Below are 23,901 nucleotides of genomic sequence, written 5' to 3'. Positions count from 1 at the left end.
GTTTTATCCTGTTCATCCTCATATATACAACTACAAAAATATTCAGGACACAAAGTGGTAATTAAACCCCAAAGAAGGAAAGACCAACACAAGCAAGTATAGTATAGGAACACTTCATGAAAGACGAGGGAAAAGATGGGATTTCAACAGAGAGAAGAAGAATGGAAGCTGAGGGCAGAGCTGAGTCAACTGGTCAACTCATAGAGTCAGTTATACATGACATCACTTCTGATTGTCTCAATCTCCATGCTGATTGGTCAGTGCCTCCCACAGCAGTTGGTACATGTTTTGCACACCATCCCTGTCAGTTAGAAGGGGCAATGGTAACAAAGACACAGAGAAGGAATAACCTTGGCCTGTTTAATCAAACGGTAAGGAAATTAAATTGGCTTGAGTCCAGCTGGGACAGTTATGGAGAGGAGAGCTGTTTAATTATGGTAAAATAAATTGTGAAGAATGCTGAATGTTAAGAAAAGGAATTTGTATATAATCCTCCAACCAGTGGGGGGTAATGAATCATCCTGAAAAGTAATGACAAAATGGAGATGTTCATTGTATTTTAGGAAGATTGCAGCAGTAGTCGAATGAGGGGAAAACCAGAGAAATCTTTTCAGAAAGAGGTTGTAATAATCCAGGCATGAACTTGTCAGATGTTAACTGGTGATTTGGGCTAATTTGTATATGACTTCTTTAACTCAAGTTTCTTATTATTAGGTTTTAATGGATTATGTGTTGGAGAGCTCTACTAAAAATGCCCCACTTAAATCCTCTGGTCCCATCTCCCTCCAGCCACTGCTGCAGTGAGTAGCTTTATTCAACCAGCTTTATGCTGGAGCCCCCTTGGAGTGCCTCTTCTCCTTTCCTATCCCTGGATCATCTGATGCAGTGGCTAGCTGGGGTGTCCAACCCACCCCCTGGGCACTCACTTATGAACAACTAAGAAATGCAGGGTTATTAATACTCTAGGCAGCAACCGTTGACCACTGAGGATGTGGGCTTTCCCTTTTCTCCCCATCCCACAGTGACATATTTTCATGGAGTTTCCCAAAGTCCCTGTGGGGTCAGATGGTCACTATAGAGATGGCTACCTGGACTGCATTGGCTTTCCTCTTCACTCTCCCACCTCATCCTCCCCCCTGCTCCCTGTGACTACATCCCCAGATGGACCACCCACGCATAAGCCTTCGTATTTGGGGAAGCCTGGGCTAAGCTAGAATAGGATCTTCGTGTCAAGTTCTTTTGAAGCTACCACTGTGGGACCTCACATAATGTTCTGCTCCCATTGGGAACGTCAATATAGCCAATAGCTAAATACCTCCTTTTGACCTTTTAATTTTTAAAAATGAGGTTGCAGAGCTGATGCAGTCCCATATTGCAGCAGTGGTTTGAGGCATATAGGGAGGTAATTTGGAGTCCTGGGAACAGCAGAGAATTTCAGGTCATGAGATCTGGATTTGACCTTTGCTACCTACTAGGCAAATGAGAGGGCAAATTATATCTCTTCTAGTCTTCCATACCTTCATCTATAAAATGGGGACGTTAGTAACTACCTACCTTTATAGGATTCCTATAAATACCAAACGGGAACAATATGTGGTACACATTTGCTAGTTTGAGTGCTCAGTTTACATTCTCCCTTTCTCTTAGTTATGCCATCCCAATTTTTGTTTGGATGGATATTCACCCTTCTCCAACACACCCCAGGTTTCACACTACCTCCCCAGCTCTGCCTTGTACTAGAGTATGCTCCAATTGACTAAATCCAAGGAGACCATTTGTCATTTTCCTGGACATGTTGATGGAAAAAGCAAGAAGAAATTTGTTATGAGATTTGGGAAATAAACTCCCTCACTTTTCTGGCAGAATTATCAAAAAAACCAATCTCTTTAGCCCTGAATATGAATGAGACAGCACGTAATGCCTAGAAATCACTAGACATCATCTAGTGGCCCTAATGAGGGTCAGCCTAAAGATAAAGCAGAAAGGAGCCATGGTGAGATTAGTGAACTTCTGAACCAAGCCTCATCTAAAGCCCACATGACCCCTAGTCATTTCAGATATGAGCCGTTAAATATTTTATCTAAGCCAGTTTTAGTCAGGCTTTCTCTTACCTGGAACAGAAGGATTCCCAACTGATAGAGTATGTGAGTAAGCTTCGTAACTTGAGATCACTATAAAAACATTAGTTCTTACTATTTTTATTTCCTACTAGTTAGCAAGAATACCCATAGTCCATAGAGCAGGTTGAGAAAAATTCCTAAGTTTTCATTTTAATTTAGTACCAACTTTTGGAAAAAAATTTAAGCCACTGCCTTACAGTATGTGCAGAAATAGATCCTAGCTAGATTATCTGTATATATAGAAAGAAACAAATATAAAAAAAACCCTATAAAACTGACTGAATTTTAAAATATATATTAAACTGGCAAGTCATAAAAGAAAAGACTGTCAGAATTGGCTACATAAAAATAAAAATACAAAAACTGCTATCATTCAGGGGAAATTACCATAAACAAAATTAAAATGGAAAGACAAACTAGGCGGAATGTTTGAAACTCATGTGGCAGATAAACTCACAACATACAAAGAATTCTTATAAATCAATAACAGAAAACTCTTCAATAAAAAAAATAGGTAAAAGATTTCATGATGAAATTTGAAGGCCATAAGAAAAGATGCTGAACTTAAGATCAAAGAAAGTCAAGAACTATCATTAAAAGAGATTACTAATAATTGTAATAACTAACACATATAATAACATGTAATAACTAGCACCAGGCGCTGTAAGATTTCTCTAACAGAGATGTAGGTATAAGAATGATCATTATAGAGTTCAAACAAATGAAAAAAACTTAAATATCAAGCAATAGAAAATTGGTAAAATATATTATGATTTATTCCTATACTGAAATACATTGATGCCATTAAAAAGGATCCAATAAGGGGGTGCCTAGGTGGCTCAGTCAGTTAAGCATCTGACTCTTGATTTTGGCTCAGGTCATGATCTCAGGGTCCTGGGACCAAGCCCCGTGTTGGGCTCTGTTCTCAGTGGGGAGTCTGCTTAAGGATTTCCTTCCCTCTCCTCCTGCCCTTTCCCCTCTCTCAAAAATACATGAATAAATCTTTAAAAAATGGTTAAGAACATAATTTTAAAAAAGAATGTAAATGTAAAAGAAAAGGATGCAATAGGCTCTTGAATGTTAACATGGAAAGAAGTATGATATGTATTTTGAGTTTATCAAACAAAGTATAGAATGATCCCATTATAATAAAATACGTATTTACATATACATTTACAGTCTAGAAATAAATGCCAAGTACTAATAATAGTTCTCTTGAGTGTAGTGTTACCTTGAGATCATTTTATGTAAAGTTTTTATAAAATTTATATAGTATAAAAATATTTGTTTATAAAATAAATAATTAAATGAGCACAAATGAGAAATAAATCAGGGTTGGGTAATAAGTGGCCACCTTAACGGTTGAATGCCTTCCCCTTGTCCTTAGCTTCCCAATGTGATGAAGCATCTGGCCGATGATAGTGACTACCATGGAAGGCAGGAGGGGGGCAGCATTGAGATCCACACTCCACTGTCTCAAAATAGTGCATACAGTGGGGTTGGAGGATTAGAGAGGACATAGAGAAGGGCTTCCACGGAAGTATGAGACAAGTAAACAGGATTTCCCCACCAGGAAACTAGGAATGGAGAAATTTCGCAATCAGCTCCAGTTGAAGTAGGGGGTTTCACTTCTCATGTTCACTCTCCTGAACTCCTACCTGCGGTGTTGAGAATTGGCTGCTTGAAAAGTATGAGTAGTCATTTGCCAGGTTCTGGCTATGAAGGCCAGGGGCTGCCTGATCTCCTCTGCCACTAACCAGGAATTTCTTGCATCTGATCTCATCCCTTCCTGGCCCTTTGGAGTTACCTTTGGACTAATTTGATAACAGGTCAGCACTGCTATGAACAGCCAAAGCCTGATAAGATCCTATGAACTAAGGCCCTTGGCTAAATTGACATCTCCCTGCTCCCACCCCCAGAACCTGAAGTTCGGAGTTCTAGATAGCAAGCACAAGGAGGCATTACACAAACGAATAAGCCTCAGGCTCCCTCTATCTCAGCCTTGGCAACAACTTTGATGAGTTACGAGAAAGTTTTTTGGTTGAATCCTAGGCCATACAACTCAAAAGGATCAGACAGTTTCAGCTTGTGATTTTTCAGATGAGAAAACTGAAGCTTAGATAAGTTATCTGAATTCCCCTGAGGCCATGACCAATTTTAGAGCTGACATGAGAATCCAGTCCTCCTTATGTAGCATAATTTCCATTCTGCCGTGCCACATCTTTGTCTGCCACATTTCCAGTGGCAGGGTTTCAGTTTGAAGGGTTTGTAAATATTTGGGTAAATAAAATCAACTGACTCCTTTTCTAAATGAGTTCTTTAAACTGTGGGTGATAGTTGAAAGCAGCAACTGTAACATTATCTAATGGGATCTTCAATGCATAAAATAAAAATTAGTTTCTTCAAATAGATCAATGAAATTCAATAAACTTCTAGACAGACATAAAGAAAAAACAGAGGAGACACAGTAGAAAGAATAAAAAAGAGGAAATCACTGTAAACTCTACAGGCAGTAAAAGGATAATGAACAATACAAAACTATATACATAAGTTTGACTACTTAAATGAACCAAGGCCTCAAAGGCCACAGTCAAGACTTGTCCAAGAAAAAATAGGCACACCTGAATAGTTCTACCTGTATCTGTTAGATTGTTGTTTAAAACCTGCCAAAAAGGAAAACTCCAGGCCCAGATGGTTGTATTGACAAATTCCACCCAATGTTTAAAGAAAAACACCCAATTCCACACAATCAACACCATACAGGAGGTTCTAGTCAATGCAACAAGGCAAGAAAAAGAAATAAATGACATATAGATTGAAAAGGAAGAAATACCATACAGGAGGTTCTAGTCAATGCAACAAGGCAAGAAAAAGAAATAAATGACATATAGATTGAAAAGGAAGAAATTAAATTGTAGCTGTTCTCAGATAATAGTTGTTGTCTCAGGAAACATGATGTCTATATAGAAATCTCAAGGAATCTATCAAAAAGCTTGTAGAACTAATACTAATGAGTTTAGCAAGATGGAAAGATACAAGGTCAACAGAAAAAATAAATTTTATTTTTATATATTGGCAATGAGTAATTAAATGCCATTTACAATAGCTCTAAAAAAAGATAAGTAGTTGGGTGTAAAGCTAACATGCAGAATCTGTATGCTAAAAACTACAAAGTGCCAATGAAAGAAATCAAAGAGACCTAAATAAATGGAGAGCCATACAATGTTCATAGATTGGAAGGCTCAATATAGTTAAGATGGCAAATCTGCCCAAATTGATCTAAAATTTAATGCAATTCCAATAAAAATCCAAGTATTTTTTTGTATAGACTAGGTGACTCTAAGAGTCTATATGGGGAAGCAAAAGGACTAGAATAACAGGAAGTTATTTTTTAAAAAAAAGAATAAGATTGGAGGATACATATTAACTAATTTTAAGACTTGCTGTAAAGCTGCAGTGTGATATTAGCAAAGGAACAGACACATAGTTCAATGAAACAGAATAGAGGCCAGAAATAGACTAACACAATATAGCCAATTGATTTCTGATGAAGGTACAAAAAAATATTCAATGGCATAAGAATAGTCTTAACAAATAATGTTGGAAAAATTTGATACCAATATGCATACAAATTAACTTTGACCTAAACCTCATATCTCAAACAAAAAAATTAACTAAAAAATAGACCATATGGGCTCTTTCCATAATTTGGCTATTGTTGATAATGCTGCTATGAGACCAAGAAACAGACTCTTAACTATAGAGAACAAACTGGTGGTCACCAGAAGAGAAATGGGTGGGGGATGGGTGAAACAGGGATGGGGATGAAGGAGAGCGCTCGCTGCAATGAGCACCAGGTGTTGTATGGAAGTGTCGAATCACTAAATTGTACACGTGAAACTAATACTACACTGTATGTTAACCAACTGGAACTTAAATAAAAATTTGGAAGAAAAAAAAATAAAGTGGGTTTCATAATTGGGTAAAAAAAAATAAAGTGGGTTTCCTGTAAAAAAAAAATAAGTAAAAATTTAAAAATAATAGTAATGAAATTTAAAATAGACTGTAAATCTAAATGGAAAATGTAGAACTATGAAATTTGGAGAAGAAATCTTAGGAGAAAATATTTGTGACCTTAGATGAAGCAAAAAACTCCTAAATAAGACATCAAAAGCATGATTCATAAATGAACAATTGGGGGCGCCTGGGTGGCACAGTGGTTGAGCGTCTGCCTTCGGCTCAGGGCGTGATCCCGGTGTTATGGGATCGAGCCCCACATCAGGCTCCTCTGCTATGAGCCTGCTTCTTCCTCTCCCACTCCCCCTGCTTGTGTTCCCTCTCTTGCTGGCTGTCTCTATCTCTGTCGAATAAATAAATAAAATCTTTAAAAAAAAATAAAAAATAAATGAACAATTGACCAATTGGACTTCATCAAAGTTAGAAACTTCTGCTCTGCAAAAGCCACTTTTTTAAAAAAAAGTTTATTATGTTAGTCACCATACGGTACATCATTAGCCTTGGAACTGCAAAAGCCACTTAATGAAAAAAATCCATACTGCTAGAAACTATTGCAAATCACATATGTGATAAAAGACTTGTATTCATAACCCCAAATAACCTCTCAAACTCAATAGTAAGAGAACTACTCAATTAAAAATGCTCAGAGCATACAAATGGCTAACAGACACATAAGAAATGCTCATCGCTCAGCATCAGGGAAATACAAATCAAAACCACAATGAGATAGTACCACACACCGGTGAGTATGGCTGAGATTAACAAGTCAGAAAACGATAGATGTTGGTAGGTGGAGAAAGGGGAACCCTCCTACACTGTTGGTGGGAATGCAAGCTGGTGCAGCCACTCTGGAAAACAGTTTGTAATGTATATAATTGTTGAAACAGTGTGTTGTACACCTGAAACTCATGAAATATTATATGTCAGCTCCACTTCAATTAAAAATTTAAAAATAAATGAATAAAACAACTCAGAGAAGTGCATATGCAAAAAAAGAGTCAATTTTACAGTTTTTAAATTTAAAAAATTTTTAAAAGACTTTGCAAAGAGTATTTTCTGGTGGGGCTTCAGCCGTGTCTCACATGTTTTCTCATAGTTACATAATAACAGTCATCAATAAAGTATCCTCCTTCCCACTGGATGTTATATGCAACTAATGAATCATGGAGCTTTATATCGGAAGCCAGGGATGTACTGTATGGTGACTAACATAATATAATAAAAAATCATTTAAAAAAAAAAAAGTATCCTCCTTCCCTCCCTTCCCCAGAAGGTTAAGCAATCAACCAAGACACTGGGACAGTGCTTGGGCCAAGAGTTTCTACTAAGTAACTGGTGACTCGACAACAAAATGTAGCATTATGGCCACAGCTATGGGGTCACAACGCATAAAGACCAAAGAGTAGGATCTAACCAGCTCCTGTGATCACCTGCCCCCCAATCCCATGGCACAGAGTCAAGAACCACCAAAAGACTGAACCATGTTCTGTGGACTTTAGCAGGCTGTGAGTCCCACATTTCAGCATCAGGAAATCAGTCCATGGGGGCTTCTGAAGTGGGTGTCAACTGGTTTTAATAACAGATTTTCTTTTCTTTTTTTATTTTTTTAAGATTGATTGATTGATTTGAAAGGAAGAGAGCACATGTGCAGGGGGTGGAGAAGGGGCAGAGGGAGAGGAAGGGGGGGAGAGAGAATCTCAAGCAGACCCTGCTAAGCACAGAGCCCGACGTGGGACCCCAAGGTCACAACCCAAGCCAAAATCAAGAGTCAGACACTTAACAAATTGAGCCACACAGGTGCCCCAATAACAGAGATTTTTTTTTTTTAACCACATATGCCCTGACCAGTGCCTCTGGAAGAAAAGGAATTTGTCAAAATTTGTAGGCATTAGTTATTTATCAGAACTCACAGAACTGCACACCAAAAGAGCAAATTACATTTAGCATAAGTAAAACAAATACTAATAATAACCTTTGGGAAAAGCCTATCCTCAAATTGTAACTAAAGACAAATTTTAAGCCACTAGCTCGGGTCTTTTTATTTTGGGGGGCTCAAATTAAAGTGATGGGTGGCAAGAATATATACCACGAGGCTGGTTCTTCTCTTGTGATTTAGTTTATTACCAGAAACAATAAGCACACGTCTGCAGAGGGGTCAAAAATGGAGGACGGGGAGTGAGTCTGATCTGTTAGGAGCCCAGCACTGAATGTTCTGTTTACGTATTTCACAATCACCCTGTTGATCAGGTAATATCGTCCATGCCTACAAGCTGTTTAAGGACTAAATCCTAATAGGGATGGACCAACGTAAACTACATCACAGTGATCACAGGAGATGTCAAAACTCCCCTGGGGCTGCCGGAGCCCTGGAGGATCATAATGGCTTTAGGCAAATTATTACCCAGCCTGGCTTTCCGTGAGATAGAAGCCCACAGAGTGGTTCGCAGCCTTGGAGTGTGAGTGCGTTTTTACAGAAAGCTCCAGGACGTTGCAGGGCAGTGGTTCCCTGGGCGAGCAGAGGGGACATCCAGGAGCTCTGGCTGGTATGAGGGTCTCTAGAAAGTGGTTGCTGAAGAAAACAAGTGCACATGGAGCTAAATATTTAGTACTTTCTGTCTGTCGGTTGTGATGATGTTGTCAGTGACACTGTGATTGATTTAATGAGTATATTAACACCATAGAAGGTATTTCTCGGTTTCTGGCTTGCTTTTCCTTCAGGGTTCCTCAAGAGTGTGTGGTCCTTCCCTGTTCTCCCAAAGTCAATATTAGGTTCAGATATTTTCTTATCTCAGAACCTAATTTTCTGAATCTATTGGGCAATCATTCCCTGTCTACCTCCAGTGCCGAGAAGTTGGTATCTCAGGGCAATCTCCCCTCAACTGACCTCGTTATCCATGAATCCTATAGAGGCCATCTTAGAAGCAACCCCAGGCACAGGTTTTCCTGCTGTAAACTCTGTCTCCCTGCATGCTGGACCCCATGGCACTACTGGGGACTCAGTGTTGGCTATGAACAGCGTCAGTTATGGCTGTCACTGACCCGCTGCCAAAGGTCCTGCAAAGTGGCAGGTGCTGCTCTGACTGATGAATTTTCCAACCCATGATCACTCCCAGGTGGGAGAAAATAAAGGCTTTGAGATAATCAATCGATCCCACTATTGTCTCTTTGCTATGATCTGAACCAGCCACTTTCTTTTTTTTTTCTTTTTTTCTTTTTCTTTCTTTCTTTTCTTTTTCCCCCCCCCCCCCGTCATGGGGAGCAAAGGAAGGTTTATTGAGCTATAGCAAAGTGATGGTACACAGCTATCGGAAGGGGACCCGACGGCATTGCCCCTGAACCATCCTTTTTCAACAAAGCAAGAAGAACGGGGTGGTGTTTAGATACTGGTAATCTTCATAGACAGCAGTATCAAAAATAAGAGGAGACACCGACCAAGGGCCAGGGTTGGCTCTAACACCTACACGGCCGGTGACTGAACTTGGCCTGCCACTGACTTGGCGCTGTCTTCTAAGATCAATGTAAAAAAACACACTCACTGCACTTTCAAAAAAAAAAAAAAGCATCCTTAGAAAAACAGTGACAGTGTGGTATTGTAATGCTTTCTACATGTTTCTGCATAAAATAGCACTTTCCTTTACTACTTTTCCTCTAAGTGTTCAGTGGAATGAGAGACAATCCTGATTTGTTTGGAATATGTTCCCTTCTGGGCAGACATTTGACTTTTTATTTCTCACTGACTTTTTCTATAGGTGTGAGCTCCTTACCACCCATCCCTCAGCCCTGCTTTCCGTCATGCCCCTTCACTTCCCTGATAATACTTCTAAAATCTGTGTTTTAAGTGACACTATGCAATTTAAAACAAACAATGTATACCTTTTTATTTTTAAAAAGATTGATTTATTTATTTGAGACAGAAAGAGTGCAAGTGAGCAGGGAAAGCATGGAGAGAGGGGGAGAGACTCTCAAGCAGACTCCATGCTGAGTCTGGAGACCTACATGGGGCTCGATCCCATGACCCTGAGATCATGATGAGCCGAAACCAAGAGCCAGATGTTTAACTGACTGAGCCACCCAGGCGCCCCACAATGTATAACTTTTGAAAGATAAAGCAAATCGGAGCTTCCTCTCCTCTTTGCCCTCACCTCCCAAGTGCCCACGCAACCCTGTTTGCCCCCACCCAGCCCACTGCCAGGGAGGTACAGGCCCAAACTTACCACGATTCTATATTTGATTAAATTGCAAAGAACATAAAAGTATATTATTACATGTGACGTTTGCCATAGGTTTCTCAAAAATAGCTTTTATCAAGTTAAGGAAATTCCTTTCTAGGTCTAGTTTGCTAATGTTTTTTTTTTCTTTGTTTTAGTTTTATCTGCAAGTATCTGAGATGTTATTAATGTGAATTACACAGGTAGATATTTTAATGTCAAACTATCTTTGAATAAAGCCTACTTTCATATGTATATGTTCATAGACTGCTGGATAAAATTTGTTAATATTTTTTTGAGATTTTTGCTACTATCTTTATAATTAATTCCTTGCATTTTCAAAAATCTGGTTTAAATACTGAGAACTTCTGTAATGCCTTCTTCCTCATGTGACTCGGCCAGATATTTCAATTTATTTTAGGGAAAAATTAAATCTTCATCCACCATGAGAAGAAGTCAATAATAAAGTAAAATGGATTAGCCACAAAATATCAATATAAGAATTACTTAGGAATAAGAAAGTAAATATGAGAAGAAACTTCCAACAAGATTGAGAGGAGTTGCCTCTAGAGAAAAGAGCAACAAAACTGGGAACTGCTCAATTTGCTTTCATTCTATTTTATTTGTTAAAATAACCCTTTCAGTATTACTTTTCTTTTTAAACCATGAATATGTATTACTTTGATAAAAACTAAGGAACACATTTAGGTCTCACAAAACTCAGAGACATTTCTGGTGCAGAATCTATTTTGAAATCTGTGACATCGTCTTTCTTTTTTCTAGTGAACATATATTGCAGGCATGGCTTATATATCTAAGCTTTTTCCAACCAGTTCATTTTGCTCTTCTCTTTCTCTGAACACGTGAAGCTTCTTCCCTCCACCTTGTAACATCCCCAAATACTGGACTTCTCCCAAGCAAATGTTGAAAGACATTTTTAACTACACACCATGCCCCCCATTAGAAAGCATCCAAAAGAATAATCTTAACAGTCATTTTAAAACATCCTATGAAGGACTTTTGGTCTGGGGACAGAATTCCATAGAGGTCATTCACTGGTTGGTTGAGGGGTTTTTCTGGCATCTGGTTGAGTGAGAGGGGCTATGCTTTGCTTGGACAACTAATTCAGGGTACATGATGGCTGCTGGAGGAATCCTTGAGTGATGGTGCTGTCAGGAGGCACGTCTTAGACCCAATGTGGGCTGATTGGGAAGGGCTGCCCTTTACAGACACTGGTCTGCCATCAGCAGTTCATGGCAAGGCTAACTCTGGAGAAGAGAGGATACCTGCCATTTGTAGGATTATAATTTTAAATCAGGAGGCAGACTGATAGAAGGTAGGCTGCAAACCAATCATGACACAAAGTATTCTTTTTTGATTTGTTTCTTCTTGTTTGCAATGGAAATGAGAGTCTCTTTTTTTTCTGTTAAAATAGTTGAGGCAGTAGCTTTTGAGTTTTGTGGGATTTTTAAAAATTGCCGCTGTTTGCTTGCATATTTGGTTTACCTTGTGGCTTAGTTGGAAGGAGGTGACGTTTTCTCTGAATTAAATTTGTATATTTAATCAGCATTTCGGATTCCTTGGAGCAGACTGTTGCTCCCTTCCATCTATTGTTGCTATTGTTATTATCGATAAAGTTTAGAAGAGTTGAAAAAGTAGCTTTTAGCTTGGTTCTGTACTTTTCATTGAGAATTGAGGCCACGAGCAGCTATCATCTTGGAGCCTCTGGGGGAAGCTCTTAAAATCAGGATTTCAGACTCTAAGGATAAATCTGCTTCCTTCTGTTATTTGTGTTTCTTGTCAAGCTTTTGGAAGAATTTCAGACTAACCTTTTTAATTCTGGAGGCTGGCTGGCTATGGTATTTGAAGACCGTGATTGAGTTAAGAGGATGGATGCTAGATTATAGGAATAGGAATGATGAGGTTTGGGGACTATATTGACATTTGGCTTCTGATTAGATTGGAAAAAGGGCAATTACAGTTGATGTGGACATATTATATTTGATTGGATTAAAGTGTGGCTGGTTGAATTATCTAATTGAAAAAGGAGGTGGCCAAGCAATCTGATTTATGTTATATCTAATAAAGGTCATCATACAGGGAGCCTGGAAAGAAGACAGTATTAGTAACTTTGCATATCTGCAGGTGGTGGTGGCAGTGGAGGCTGCTGGAGGTTTCTGTAGGAGATGACCTTGGAGCTGATCTTGAGGGCTGGCACCAGGAGAGCAGGGTTCCAAGAAGAGTACGTCCAAAAGAAACAGTTTATGAAAGGGCCTCCTGTAGTCAGGAACACTGAAATGTTCCAGGCGGCTCCTGCGCGGTGTGGAGTGTTGGGAAATGGGTGGGTGGGTTTAGTGATTAGGACCCAGTAGGAAAAATTTAACATTCCAGTTTTAAAGAGAGAGTGGGAGGAGATTTTCAAGAAAGGGAGTGACATTATCAGGTATGTTTTTATTTCTTATGAGGATCACTGGATAGTGTATAGAAGATAGACAAGAATAAGAATAGACTGATGATGGGGCACCTATGAAGAGGCTTTAGGTGGGGGGAAAAAAAGCACAATTCCTGCATTAAGGCCAGTGGTAGGAAAGGAGACAATAGGAAAATATATGAAAGATTTTTTTTTTAATTGGCTATGCGTGAAAGGCAGTAGTCTAGGAAAACACCTAGATTTTTTGCTTGGCCAGTTTGGTGAGTGGTAACACAGTATTTTCTTCTTGGCACGTAGGTGCCATATTTGACTATCATAACATAAAAGGTTTCTTCTTGAGTTTGTGTCCACAGGCACCACTGCTTTTAGGAGGGGCTAGCTGAAAGGCTGGCATAGAGTTCAAAGCCCGCTTTTCTAAATGTGGTCCCATGAAGCACTATTTTTGAGAAATGTGAACGGGCACTTTGTAGAGAAAGAAATGTTGAATAATCCAAACTTTTGGTAAACATCAAATACTATACCCTTCTTGGAAGGTCACCGTGGAAACATAGAGATTCCCAGTAAAGAGACTCTTCAACGCTTTAACTCAGAATTTCCCATAGTTACTTGAGTGTAGAACTCTTTCTTCACAGGACACATTTGGGGGGATCTAACTAGACTGAATGCAGTTTTTATGTTACAAAATTTGGGAGGGGGGAGGATTCGATTATCCAAGAACCACTGTGTTTGAATCAGAAGACAGAACTGTATCCAGTGGTGTGCTGTAAAGGTTCACTCACCAGCCTAGGGGACGTGGGGAAGGTAGGAGAAAGCAGAGGTGTTCGAGACACAGGAGGAAACACGAACTAGTTGTCTTGGAGAGTGAGACAGCAGACTCACTGGGGCAGCGTGCTAGAATTGCCAGACAGTTTTGAGTCCCCTCTGGAGGTTTGAGGTCATGACTGAAGTGAGACTAGCCAGCAACAGCAGCGCTATTTCCTCCAGCCGCCTGGTTTTAGGAGTTGAGAAGATGGGGGCTAGGTTTAACCACGATGAGAGCTTTTCCAGGCAAGAATAACAGGAAGGAAGGGAGCATGAGAGATTGGGAATCTGTGCAACCTGTGGTGGGTAAGGAAGCAGTGAGCACAGGGGGGTCTGACGATAAGGGAGAGGTGCTGGGTCTTTGGACCGGAGGTCTCGAGCTATCAGAGGACACTTGGAGTTGGGGTACTGGAGTGATTTGAAAATAAAGGAGGTGATAGAGTTCCCATTTGGGAGATGGGACACTTGCTGGTAGTGATGAGAACTAGGGTGTGGCAAAGGAAGAGGTCATTACAGGAGGTTTGGTGTCAGGTGGGTTCTGCGGATGGCACCAGCATTAGGATGGATGGAGGGGGGAGGGGGGAGGCAGCTGAACCAGGTGCTAATCCTCAAGGGTTCAGGAGGACAGGGAATTCCAGAGATGACAGCAACAGCTGGGGTGGTGTCACTGGGTTGCATGAGCTTCAAGGGAGCTGGGAGTTTAAAAAAAAAAAAGTAGAGGAAATGTTCTGGAAACTGCAAGACACTCATTGCACTTTTAGACTTTGAGGTGATGTGGGTGCCAGAGGAGAACAACCTGTATTTTAGGGAACAGCAGGGAGAAACGGCCTTCTCGGGGAACAGCAGGCTGCCAGGTAAAGGGAAGCTTCCCCGAGGTGGCGGAGGATTTAGAAGAGTTTGCTGGTGAGGGGCTGCCTTCTAGAGGGCAGAGCAGAAGAGTTTAAGGGGCAGGGGGGATGGCTGGAGGAGACTTTGTCTGGAGTTTATAGGGGTGAGGGTCCAGGGGATGATGGAGCCGTGGTGCCTCAGGCAGGTTGAGACTGGTCCCGAGGGAGGATGGTCAGCTCAAGGTGAGTCCAATAAAAGTCGGGGGAAGCCTCACTCTGTTCAGCGGCAACACCAGCAAGGCAGCTTTGTACTTAGGTCTCTTCTGCCTTCTAGATCCCTAGCTGTCCTGTTTTCCACCACAAGCGGGGCTGCACCCACACTGCTTCTGCACACTTCAGCACGGGCATAAGGCCGCCTCCACAAATACTCTGCAGACATTATTCTTCAAGAAAGGACAGCAACTACCATGCCCCTGCCTCACTGCTAACATATTAACGGGAGCTTAGCCAACATCACCACCCTCTGGGAAAGCACTAAAGATGCTTCTGTCTGACTCCTCTCTCCTCACTCCCTTGCATCCCCAAGAAGAGGTGTGTGTCTGATTGAGGGGATAGGTGCCTACCCCCCTAGGGCCAGCATAGACATCTTCCTCTCAGACCCTGCTTTCCTCTGGTCAGCAGCCGAATCCAAGCCACTGCAGGCCTGCTTTCTTGGTGCCTCGACTCGTGCATGTCTGTGCTTGACAGGATACCTGGACGGATGAGGGGACCCAGACAGGAAAGAGTTTGCTCTGTAAACCCACCCTCTCCACGTGCAGCTCTCAACCCAGCCTTGCACTGTCCAGCATGGGAGCTCCTCGTCACATACGGCTATTTAGATTTAAATTAACTAAAATAAAACAAAAAGCCAGGGCCCCGAAGGCACTAGCCACATTTCAAGGGCTCAACGGCCTCATACGGCTACACACTGGGTCAGCACAGCTACAGAATGTCTTCATCATCACAGAAAGTTCCATTAGAATGCGCCGCCGTGAAGTATTCAGGTATCCATCATTTTGGTCCCTTTCTAACTCCGGTGTTTCTCATTGCTGCAGAATCCATAAGCGCGCCCCGAGAACCCCAGGCGTTGGGAAGGACCTGGAAGCGGGCGTGTCCGCGCGTGTGCGGAGCGGTGAGCATGGCTCAGTACAAGGGCACCATGCGCGAGGCCGGCCGGGCCATGCACCTGATCAAGAAGCGCGAAAAGCAGAAGGAGCAGATGGAGGTGCTGAAGCAGCGCATCGCCGAGGAGACCATCATCAAGTCCAAGGTGGACAAGAGATTCTCGGCTCATTACGACGCCGTGGAGGCAGAGCTGAAGTCGAGCACGGTGGGCCTGGTGACCCTGAGCGACATGAAGGCCAAGCAGGAGGCCCTGCTGAAGGAGCGGGAGATGCAGCTGGCCCAGAGGGAGCAGCTGGAGGAGCGGCGGCTGCAGCTGGAGGCGCTGCGGGAGAAGGAGCGCAAGCAGGAGCAGAAGCGCCAGATCTGCAGCCTGTCCTTCACGCTCGACGAGGGCGACGAGGGCGGCGAGGGCGACCGGGACGCGGACGCGGCGGCTGGAGAGCGGCCCAGGTCCGCGGGGGCGAGCAAGAGGAAGAAGAACCTGGGGAAGAATCCAGACGTGGACACGAGCTTCCTGCCCGACCGCGAGCGCGAGGAGGAGGAGAACCGGCTGCGGGAGCAGCTGCGGCAGGAGTGGGAGGCCAGGCGCGAGAAGGTGAAGCGCGAGGAGATGGAGGTGACGTTCAGCTACTGGGACGGCTCGGGGCACCGGCGCACGGTGCGCATCCACAAGGGCTGCACGGTGCAGCAGTTCCTGAAGAAGGCGCTGCAGGGGCTGCGCAAGGACTTCCGCGAGCTGCGCGCGGCCGGCGTGGAGCAGCTCATGTACATCAAGGAGGACCTGATCCTGCCCCACTACCACACCTTCTACGACTTCATCGTCACCAAGGCCCGCGGCAAGAGCGGGCCGCTCTTCAACTTCGACGTGCACGACGACGTGCGGCTGCTGAGCGACGCCACCATGGAGAAGGACGAGTCGCACGCGGGCAAGGTGGTGCTGCGCAGCTGGTACGAGAAGAACAAGCACATCTTCCCCGCCAGCCGCTGGGAGCCCTACGACCCCGAGAAGAAGTGGGACAAGTACACGATCCGATGACCGTCTTTCCGCTCCCCCGAGGCTCCCGGTCCTACCCCTCCCGGGTCCTGCAGAGCCCTGGCACGCGTCGCCTTCGCAGCCCCCTGGTGGCCTCCCGCCCGCACCAGGGCAGCGACAACCAACACAGGAAACTCTGTACCCGGATCTCTGTTCCCCGTAACTTCCAGCTTAATTTGGTGACCTTAATTTCTTGCCCCAAATTTAACAAAGAGCCGAGGGTTCGCATTATTTTCGAGTGTGGGAGCGTTCTATTGCTGATGTTATTTTGGGGTGTTTGGTTGTTTGGGGGGTGGGTGCGAATTTTTAATGTTACTGTGTGGATTTATTAGGTGACTCTGTTGAGCTATATTGAAACCATCACTGGGCACACTGTGGGACAGAATGAGAATAACGGGTGCATTTTTAACCTGGGTCAAAAAAGTGTTAGCAAGTAGTCACAAGCATGGACTTTGGAGCTAAACTGCCTGGGTTTGATTCCCAAGTCAGCTTCTTTACTTGCTGTGTAATTTGGGACAGATTAATTGCACCTCTGTGCCTCGGTTTCCTCTCCTGTAAGGAGGGATAAGAATTGCACCTCATAAGATCCATGTGAAGATTCAATGAGTTAGTACGTGTAAAGCACTTAGAACTCAATAAATGTCTGCTGTTATTCTTCTGATGGTCTTGGTTAATTTATTTAAAGAACTGCTAGGACCCATTTCAGAACCATGTGAGAACAAAGGTTGACCTGCCCATAACTTTCCCCAAGATCAGGGGAGTGGGGGGGGGTGGCTCACTAACTGGGGAGGCAGCCCCCTCTTGAGCGGCCTTTAGCTGGGTTGTTTAGCCCCAGGGGTTAAGGGTTGGTTAGTACAGCCCAGAGATGAGGATGACTGCTATGTCTTGCGCCTCAAGCTCCAATATGGCTCTGCGCATAAAGATCCTGTCAATATTTAAAATTTTGAGGTTTTCTTCACGGTGTATTTCCTTGCGTTAATGTTGATTTTTAAAAAATATTGCGTTGAAATATTTATCTTAAAATTTAATTTTTTGAGAGATGGGGTGGGGAGAGGCTGGTGGGGGGGGAGAGAGAGAGAGAGACTCCCAAGCAGGCTCCATGCTCAGTGCAGAGCCCAACACGGGGCTCAATCCCATGACCCCAAGATCATGACCTGAGCCAAAATCAAGAGTTAGAAGCTCAATTGACTGAGCCATATAGGTACCCCTAAAATATTTAATTACTGAGCTTTGGGGTTTTTCCACCCCACTCTGACAATCTCTGTGTTTTAATTGTTGCATTAGGACCACTGATGTTCAAACTGATTATTGATAGAGTTGGATTACTGTCTACATACTTATTATTTTCTATTTGTTGCCTCTATTTTTGTCTTCCACTCTTTTTCTGCTTCTAATGGTTTTTAACTGAGCACTTTATATAATTCTATTTTCTCTCCTTTCTTGGCATATCAGTTATAGTTTTTTTTTTAAACTTTTCTTAGTGGTTGCCCAGTTTGCAATATACATTTACAGCTAACACGAGTCTACTTTCAAATAACGTTATATTGCTTCACAGGTAGTGGAGATACTTTACAATAACAAAGCAATCCCAGTTCCCCCTTCCAGGCCCCTGTATCATTGCTGTCACTCATGTAACTTATACAGAAGCATACATAAGCATATATATATATATACACACACACATATATATATGATATATACATAAGCATACATTATCAAATACATGGTTGCTATTATTTTGAACAAACTGTTACCTGTTAGATCAATTAAGAATAAGAGAAACAGGGGCGCCTGGGTGGCACAGCGGTTAAGCATCTGCCTTCGGCTCAGGGCGTGATCCTGGCGTTATGGGATCGAGCCCCACATCAGGCTCCTCTGCTATGAGCCTGCTTCTTCCTCTCCCACTTCCCCTGCTTGTGTTCCCTCTCTCACTGGCTGTCTCTATCTCTGTCGAATAAATAAATAAAATCTTTAAAAAAAAAAAAGTTTCAAAAAAAAAAAAAGAATAAGAGAAACAAAATATTTAATTTTACCTTCACTTATTCCTTCAACACTCTTCCTTTCTATATGTAGATGTGAGTTTCTGTCCTATAGCATTTTCCTTCTCTCTAAAGAGCTTCTTTTAACATTTCTTACAAGGCATGTCTACCGGGAAACAAAAATTCCTCAATTTTTGTTTGAGAAAATCTTTATTTCTTCTTCATTTTTGAAGGATAATTTTGCAGATTACAGAATTGTAGGGTGATGTGGGTTTTTTTTTTCTCTCTCAACATTTTAAACATTTCACTCCACTCTGTTCTTGACTGCAGGGTTTCTGAGAAGTAAGATGTAATTCTCTGTTCCTCTATAGACGAGGTGTTTTTTTTCCCTTCAGCTTGTTTTGGGATTTTTTTTATCTTTGATTTTCTGTATTTGAAAAGTGATACACCTAGGGGGTATATGTGTATATATATATAAGGTTTATCCTTCTTGGTGTTCTTTGAGCTTTCTAGATCTGTGGTTTGGTGTCTGACATTAATTTAGAAAAATTTTCAGTCACTATTATTTTAAATATTTCTTCTGTTCCTTTCTTTTTTCTCCTTATGGTATTTCCCTTATGCACATGTTACACCTTTTGTAGTTGTCCTACAGTCCTTGGCCATTCTATTATTTTCTCTTTTTTTCTTTATTCCCTTGATTTTCAGTTCTGGGGGTTTCTATTGAAATGACTTCAAGATCAAAGATTCTTTACTCAGCCATGTCCAGTCTACTTAGTAAGCCCATCAAAGACATTCTTCATTTTTGTTACAGTGCTTTTGATCTTTAGCATTTCTTTCGGGGTCTTTCTTAGGATTTCCCTCTCTCTGCTTACATTGCTTAATCTGTTTTCACATGCTGTTTACTTTATCTGTTAGAGACCTTAGACTATTTAAATTCCCAGTTCCGATAATTCTAACAGCCCTGTCATATCTGGTTCTGATGCTTTCTCTGTCTCTTCAAATTATGGTTTTGCCTTTTGGTATGGCTTGTCATTTTTTTCTTGAGAGCTAGACATGATATACCAGGTAAAAGTCTTTTAGTGAGACTGTGCCCCTGGACTGTGAACTTCAGAAGTGTTTCTCAGTTTTTCTCTCTTCCCCCTTAAGTGAAACAGGATGGCAAAAGTGGGCTGGAATTGAGTATTTCCTTTCTCTCAAGTCAATAAACTCTGATAATACCCCAGCAGATTAGGCTCTAGTTAACTAGTTTCTTCTGAGGGCAGACCTTGTTAAGAACAGAGTACTCTGTTGTATTCCAAATTGTTTCCTTTCCCCTCTCCTTGCAGGAAGCAGGAAGGAATTTTTCTCTGATATTTACTGTGGGAACCTGGCTGACCTCCTGAAGGTAAAACAAAAGTATGAGGTCCTTGGAGTTCTTAAGAGTTGACCACACTCAGCCTGAAGTAATTGTCAACTACAGTTCAGGTTTCTGTATACCAGCAACATTCCTGCAGGGGTTTCTGCTCATGGGTTTCTTCTTTGGTAAGTTGGAATTCTTTTTATCTGTCTGTTTCTCTAGTTCTAGGGCAGCAGTCTCTTCTGTGACCTTACTTCTCCAATGGTTCCAATGAGAGTTGTTGATTTTTCAGTTTGCTTGACTTTTTATTTATTTATTAGGATGAAATGGAGACTTCTAAGCTCTTTACATGCCCAAACCAGAAACCAGGAGTACTCCTAGCCCTTCAATATTAGGAAGCATTGAGCATTCTAATAAGTTTGGCCTCTTGAAAAAGAGATCTTCTGCAGTCTTCTGATTTGTTTCAGTCTGGGTTGGTTTCTCTCCATGGTCCATGGCTGACATTCTGGAACCTCCCTTCACCATTATCCTGGAAATACCCTCTACCTGCCTTATATGTTAAATTCCATGTTTCCTATATCCTGGGTCTTCTTGTCTTCTTTCTGGATTTACTTTCTCTTTTTGATGAAGTACATTCTCTCATTGCTTGATGATGATGGTTATTTGAGAAGTATTTGTTTTTAGAGCTTGAATATTTATTTTTATTTATTTATTATTTTTAAAAATAATCTTTTATTACGTTATGTTAGTCACCATACAGTAANCTAACGGTTCTTTTGTGGAATCTTTAGGGATTTCATGTCATTTGCAAACAGTCACAGTTTTCCTGTATGGATTTCATATCTTTCTCTTTTTTAAAAAATTATGTTGGTCACCCTACAGTACTTCATTAGATTTTGATGTCGTGTTCCATGATTCATTGTTTGCGTATAACACCCAGTGCTCCATGCAATATGTGCCCTCCTTAATACCCATCACCAGCCTATTCCAATTACCANCTCCACACTGTTTTCCAGAGTGGCTGTACCAACTTGCATTCCCACCAACAATGTAGGAGGGATCCCCTTTCTCCACATCCTCTCCAACAATTGTTGTTTCTTGCCTTGTCTATCTTTGCCATTCTAACTGGCGTAAGGTGGTATCTCAGTGTGGTTTTGATTTGAATTTCCCTGATGGCTAATGATTTTGAACATTTTTTCATGTGTCTGTTAGCCATTTGTATGTCTTCATTGGAAAAGTGTCTGTTCATATCTTCTGCCCATTTTATGATTTGTTTATTTGTTTCTCGTGTATTGAGTTTGAGAAGTTCTTTGTAGATCTTGGATACCAGTCCTTTATCTGTGGTGTCCTTTGCAAATATATTCTCCCATTCCGTGGGCTGTCTCTTAGTTTTTTTGACTGTTTCCTTGGCTGTGCAGAAGCTCTTTATCCTGATAAAGTCCCATAAGTTCATTTTATCTTTTATTTCTCTTGCCTTTGGAGATGTGTCGTGAAAAAGGTTGCTCTGGCCGATGTCATAGAAGTTGTTGCCTATGTTCTCCTCTAGAATTTTGATGGATTCCTGTCTCCACATCGAGGTCTTTCATCCATTTGGAGTTTATTTTTGTGTATGGTGTGAGAGAGTGGTCAAGCTTCATTCTTTTGCATATAGCTGTCCAATTTTCCCAGCACCATTTATTGAAGAGACTGTCTTTTTTCCACCAGATGGTTTTTCCTGCTTATCAAAGATTAGTTGCCCAAAGGGCCGAGGGTCCATTTCTGGGTTCTCTATTCTGTTCCATTGGTCTATGGGTCTGTTTTTGTGCCAGTACCATGCTGTCTTTGTGATCACAGCTTTGTAATACAGCTCGAAATCCGGCATTGTGATGCCCCCAGCTTTGTTTTTCCTTTTCAACAGTTCCTTGGAGATTCGGGGCCTTTTCTGGTTCCATATAAATTTAAGGACTATTTGTTCCAGTTCTTTGAAAAATGTCCTCGGTATTTTGATCGGGATGGCATTGAAAGCATAGATTACTCTGAGTAGCGTAGGCATTTTAACTACGCTTATTCTTCCGATCCATGAGCATGGAATATTTTTCCATCTTTTTGTGTCTTCTTCAAGGTCTTTCAAGAGTGATCTGTAGTTTCTAGATTATAGATCCTTTGCCTCTCTGGTTAAGTTAATTCTGAGATAACGTATGATTTTTGGTTCTATGGTAAATGGAAAGAGCTTGAATATTTAAAATTTTTCTTCATTTTACCTTACTACATGATTGAAAGTTTGGCAGATGGAACTCACTTTCTGTCAGAAGGAATTGTTCCATAGTTTCATAGTTTGCTTTCTTGATTATTCCGTTTAATATATTTAGCAGAAGGTCAAGTGTAGGGGTGGTTACATAAAATCCAGGACAACTATCCCAGACACTCCGTGGGGGAATGGCTGAGATGAGGCTTCCTCCATTTTCTTGTCCCTCACTTCCTCTGTATGTTTCAAGATGCTCTGCTCCTGCCTGTCCAAAGAGGACTTCTCCAAGGAAGAAATCCCTCCTTTGTTGGGTCATTTGATTTCCCAGTCCTCTCCCTGGCAAGTCTTCATCCAGAGTAAGTCCTCTCCCTTTATTGTCCAAATCACTTTGTAGTTGTTATATATTCTGTATTGTGCTATGCTTTCCCCCCTCATCTCCATGTATTCCCTTGTAAACTCCTTAAGCCCATGGGTCAAGTCTTTATGATTCCTGTCTCCCCAGAGTGACTAGACCACAAAAACTTTGGTTACTTGCCTTAGATGGAGATGAAATTTGTTCCACGATGCAAGTGTACATGCACAGACATCAGTTGGCCCAAATCTTTCTGGATGGAATTCAAGACTGAAGTAGACAGAATGCATTATTTTGGAGGCTCCCATCCAAATGAATTTAGGAGAAAATTGTTACCTCCTTGAGTGGTACAAATGGCTCCACAGAACACGAGAGACAGCCCAACCCCCTTCTGCTGCTGACCCCAAGCTAACACCATGGGGACACACTTGTCATTGCACCACCTCTAAGATGAAGTCTGTGTTCTGACTAAAGTGCTGCATTTCAACATCCTCTATTATTGGTCTATGTATTATTAGCCAACTGCCTATTATTCAGCCTGGAAAACCTTGTAGAAGACTATTCATAATGAGAGCTAACATTATGTGATTATGCTGGGAACTGTTCTAAGTACTTCAGCTATTTTAACTAACTTAATTCCTATGGGGATCCTATGAGACAGGTTGTTATTCCCATTTTACAGATGAGGAACAGAGAGGCTTAAGTAATTTCTTCAAAGTTAAACATCAGTGAGAGCAGAGTGGGGCACTGCTGTGTTTCTTCCCTTTGCCAACTAGAAAGCACCTGATTTATTGTCACTTGCTTTTGGGGATAGACAAGAAGATCCTCGTGCAATGAAGGCAAATATGCTTTTATGCAGGTTCAGTGTGACGACCACGCAAACGTCTACATTTCCCCATAAAATCACACAGGAGAAAGCCTATGTACAAATAAGCTCTTGGGGATTACCACACGATCTCCCATCTTCTTCAAACACCCTAATTGGTTGAGTCACTTAGGAAGGTATTAATAAATGAACAGGAAAGAGCTTCAACTAGCTTGACACGGGTGCCAAGCAGGTGTATTGATTTGAGAGCCATTACATGGATCTCAGGGTCAGGGTCTCATTTGTGTTTTTCATTATTTCTCAGAATGAGGGACCAGAGTTTCTGCATTCCTAACTGGAGGATTGCAGCAAGGAAAGGCATTTCTTCTGGATTCATATATTTTTGCCAGGTAAATATAATAATAAATGATATTAAAATGAAAAAGAAAAGCCAGATGAAGAAAAAACAATCCCATGCTGGAAATTTATAGACTTTTTGAATTGTAAGACATAGTTATATTTATATTTGTGTGTATATATGTATCTGTGCAGGTACATGGTGTGTGTGTGTGTGTGTGTGTGTGGTGTGCATGTGTGTGTGTGT

General features: G+C 41.6%; 1 protein-coding gene across 2 annotated transcripts; it reads left to right on the top strand.

The window, feature by feature from the left end:
• Positions 1-291: 291 nt before the first annotated feature.
• On the top strand, positions 292-16,671 carry FAM50B (family with sequence similarity 50 member B). 2 transcript variants are annotated; one of them, XM_034660149.1, is made up of 3 exons: positions 292-371; positions 15,499-15,988; positions 16,022-16,671. In XM_034660149.1, the coding sequence occupies exons 2-3, from the start codon at positions 15,582-15,584 to the stop codon at positions 16,602-16,604; spliced, it is 990 nt and encodes a 329-aa protein (XP_034516040.1). In that variant the 5' UTR covers positions 292-371; positions 15,499-15,581; the 3' UTR covers positions 16,605-16,671. The 2 variants fall into 2 exon arrangements, with proteins under 2 accessions (XP_034516040.1, XP_002924925.1); XM_002924879.4 differs by having other exon boundaries at positions 15,499-16,671.
• The last annotated feature ends 7,230 nt before the right edge of the window (positions 16,672-23,901 follow it).

Source organism: Ailuropoda melanoleuca, chromosome 5, assembly GCF_002007445.2.
Source record: "Ailuropoda melanoleuca isolate Jingjing chromosome 5, ASM200744v2, whole genome shotgun sequence".
NCBI lineage: Eukaryota > Metazoa > Chordata > Mammalia > Carnivora > Ursidae > Ailuropoda > Ailuropoda melanoleuca.
The sequence above is the reverse complement of the archived record's forward strand: the minus strand, read 5'-3'. Positions and strand labels throughout refer to the sequence as shown.

Bases quoted from the DNA above. Each gene is read 5' to 3' on its own strand.
- FAM50B (XM_002924879.4), top strand. From the start codon at position 15,582: ATGGCTCAGTACAAGGGCACCATGCGCGAGGCCGGCCGGGCCATGCAC.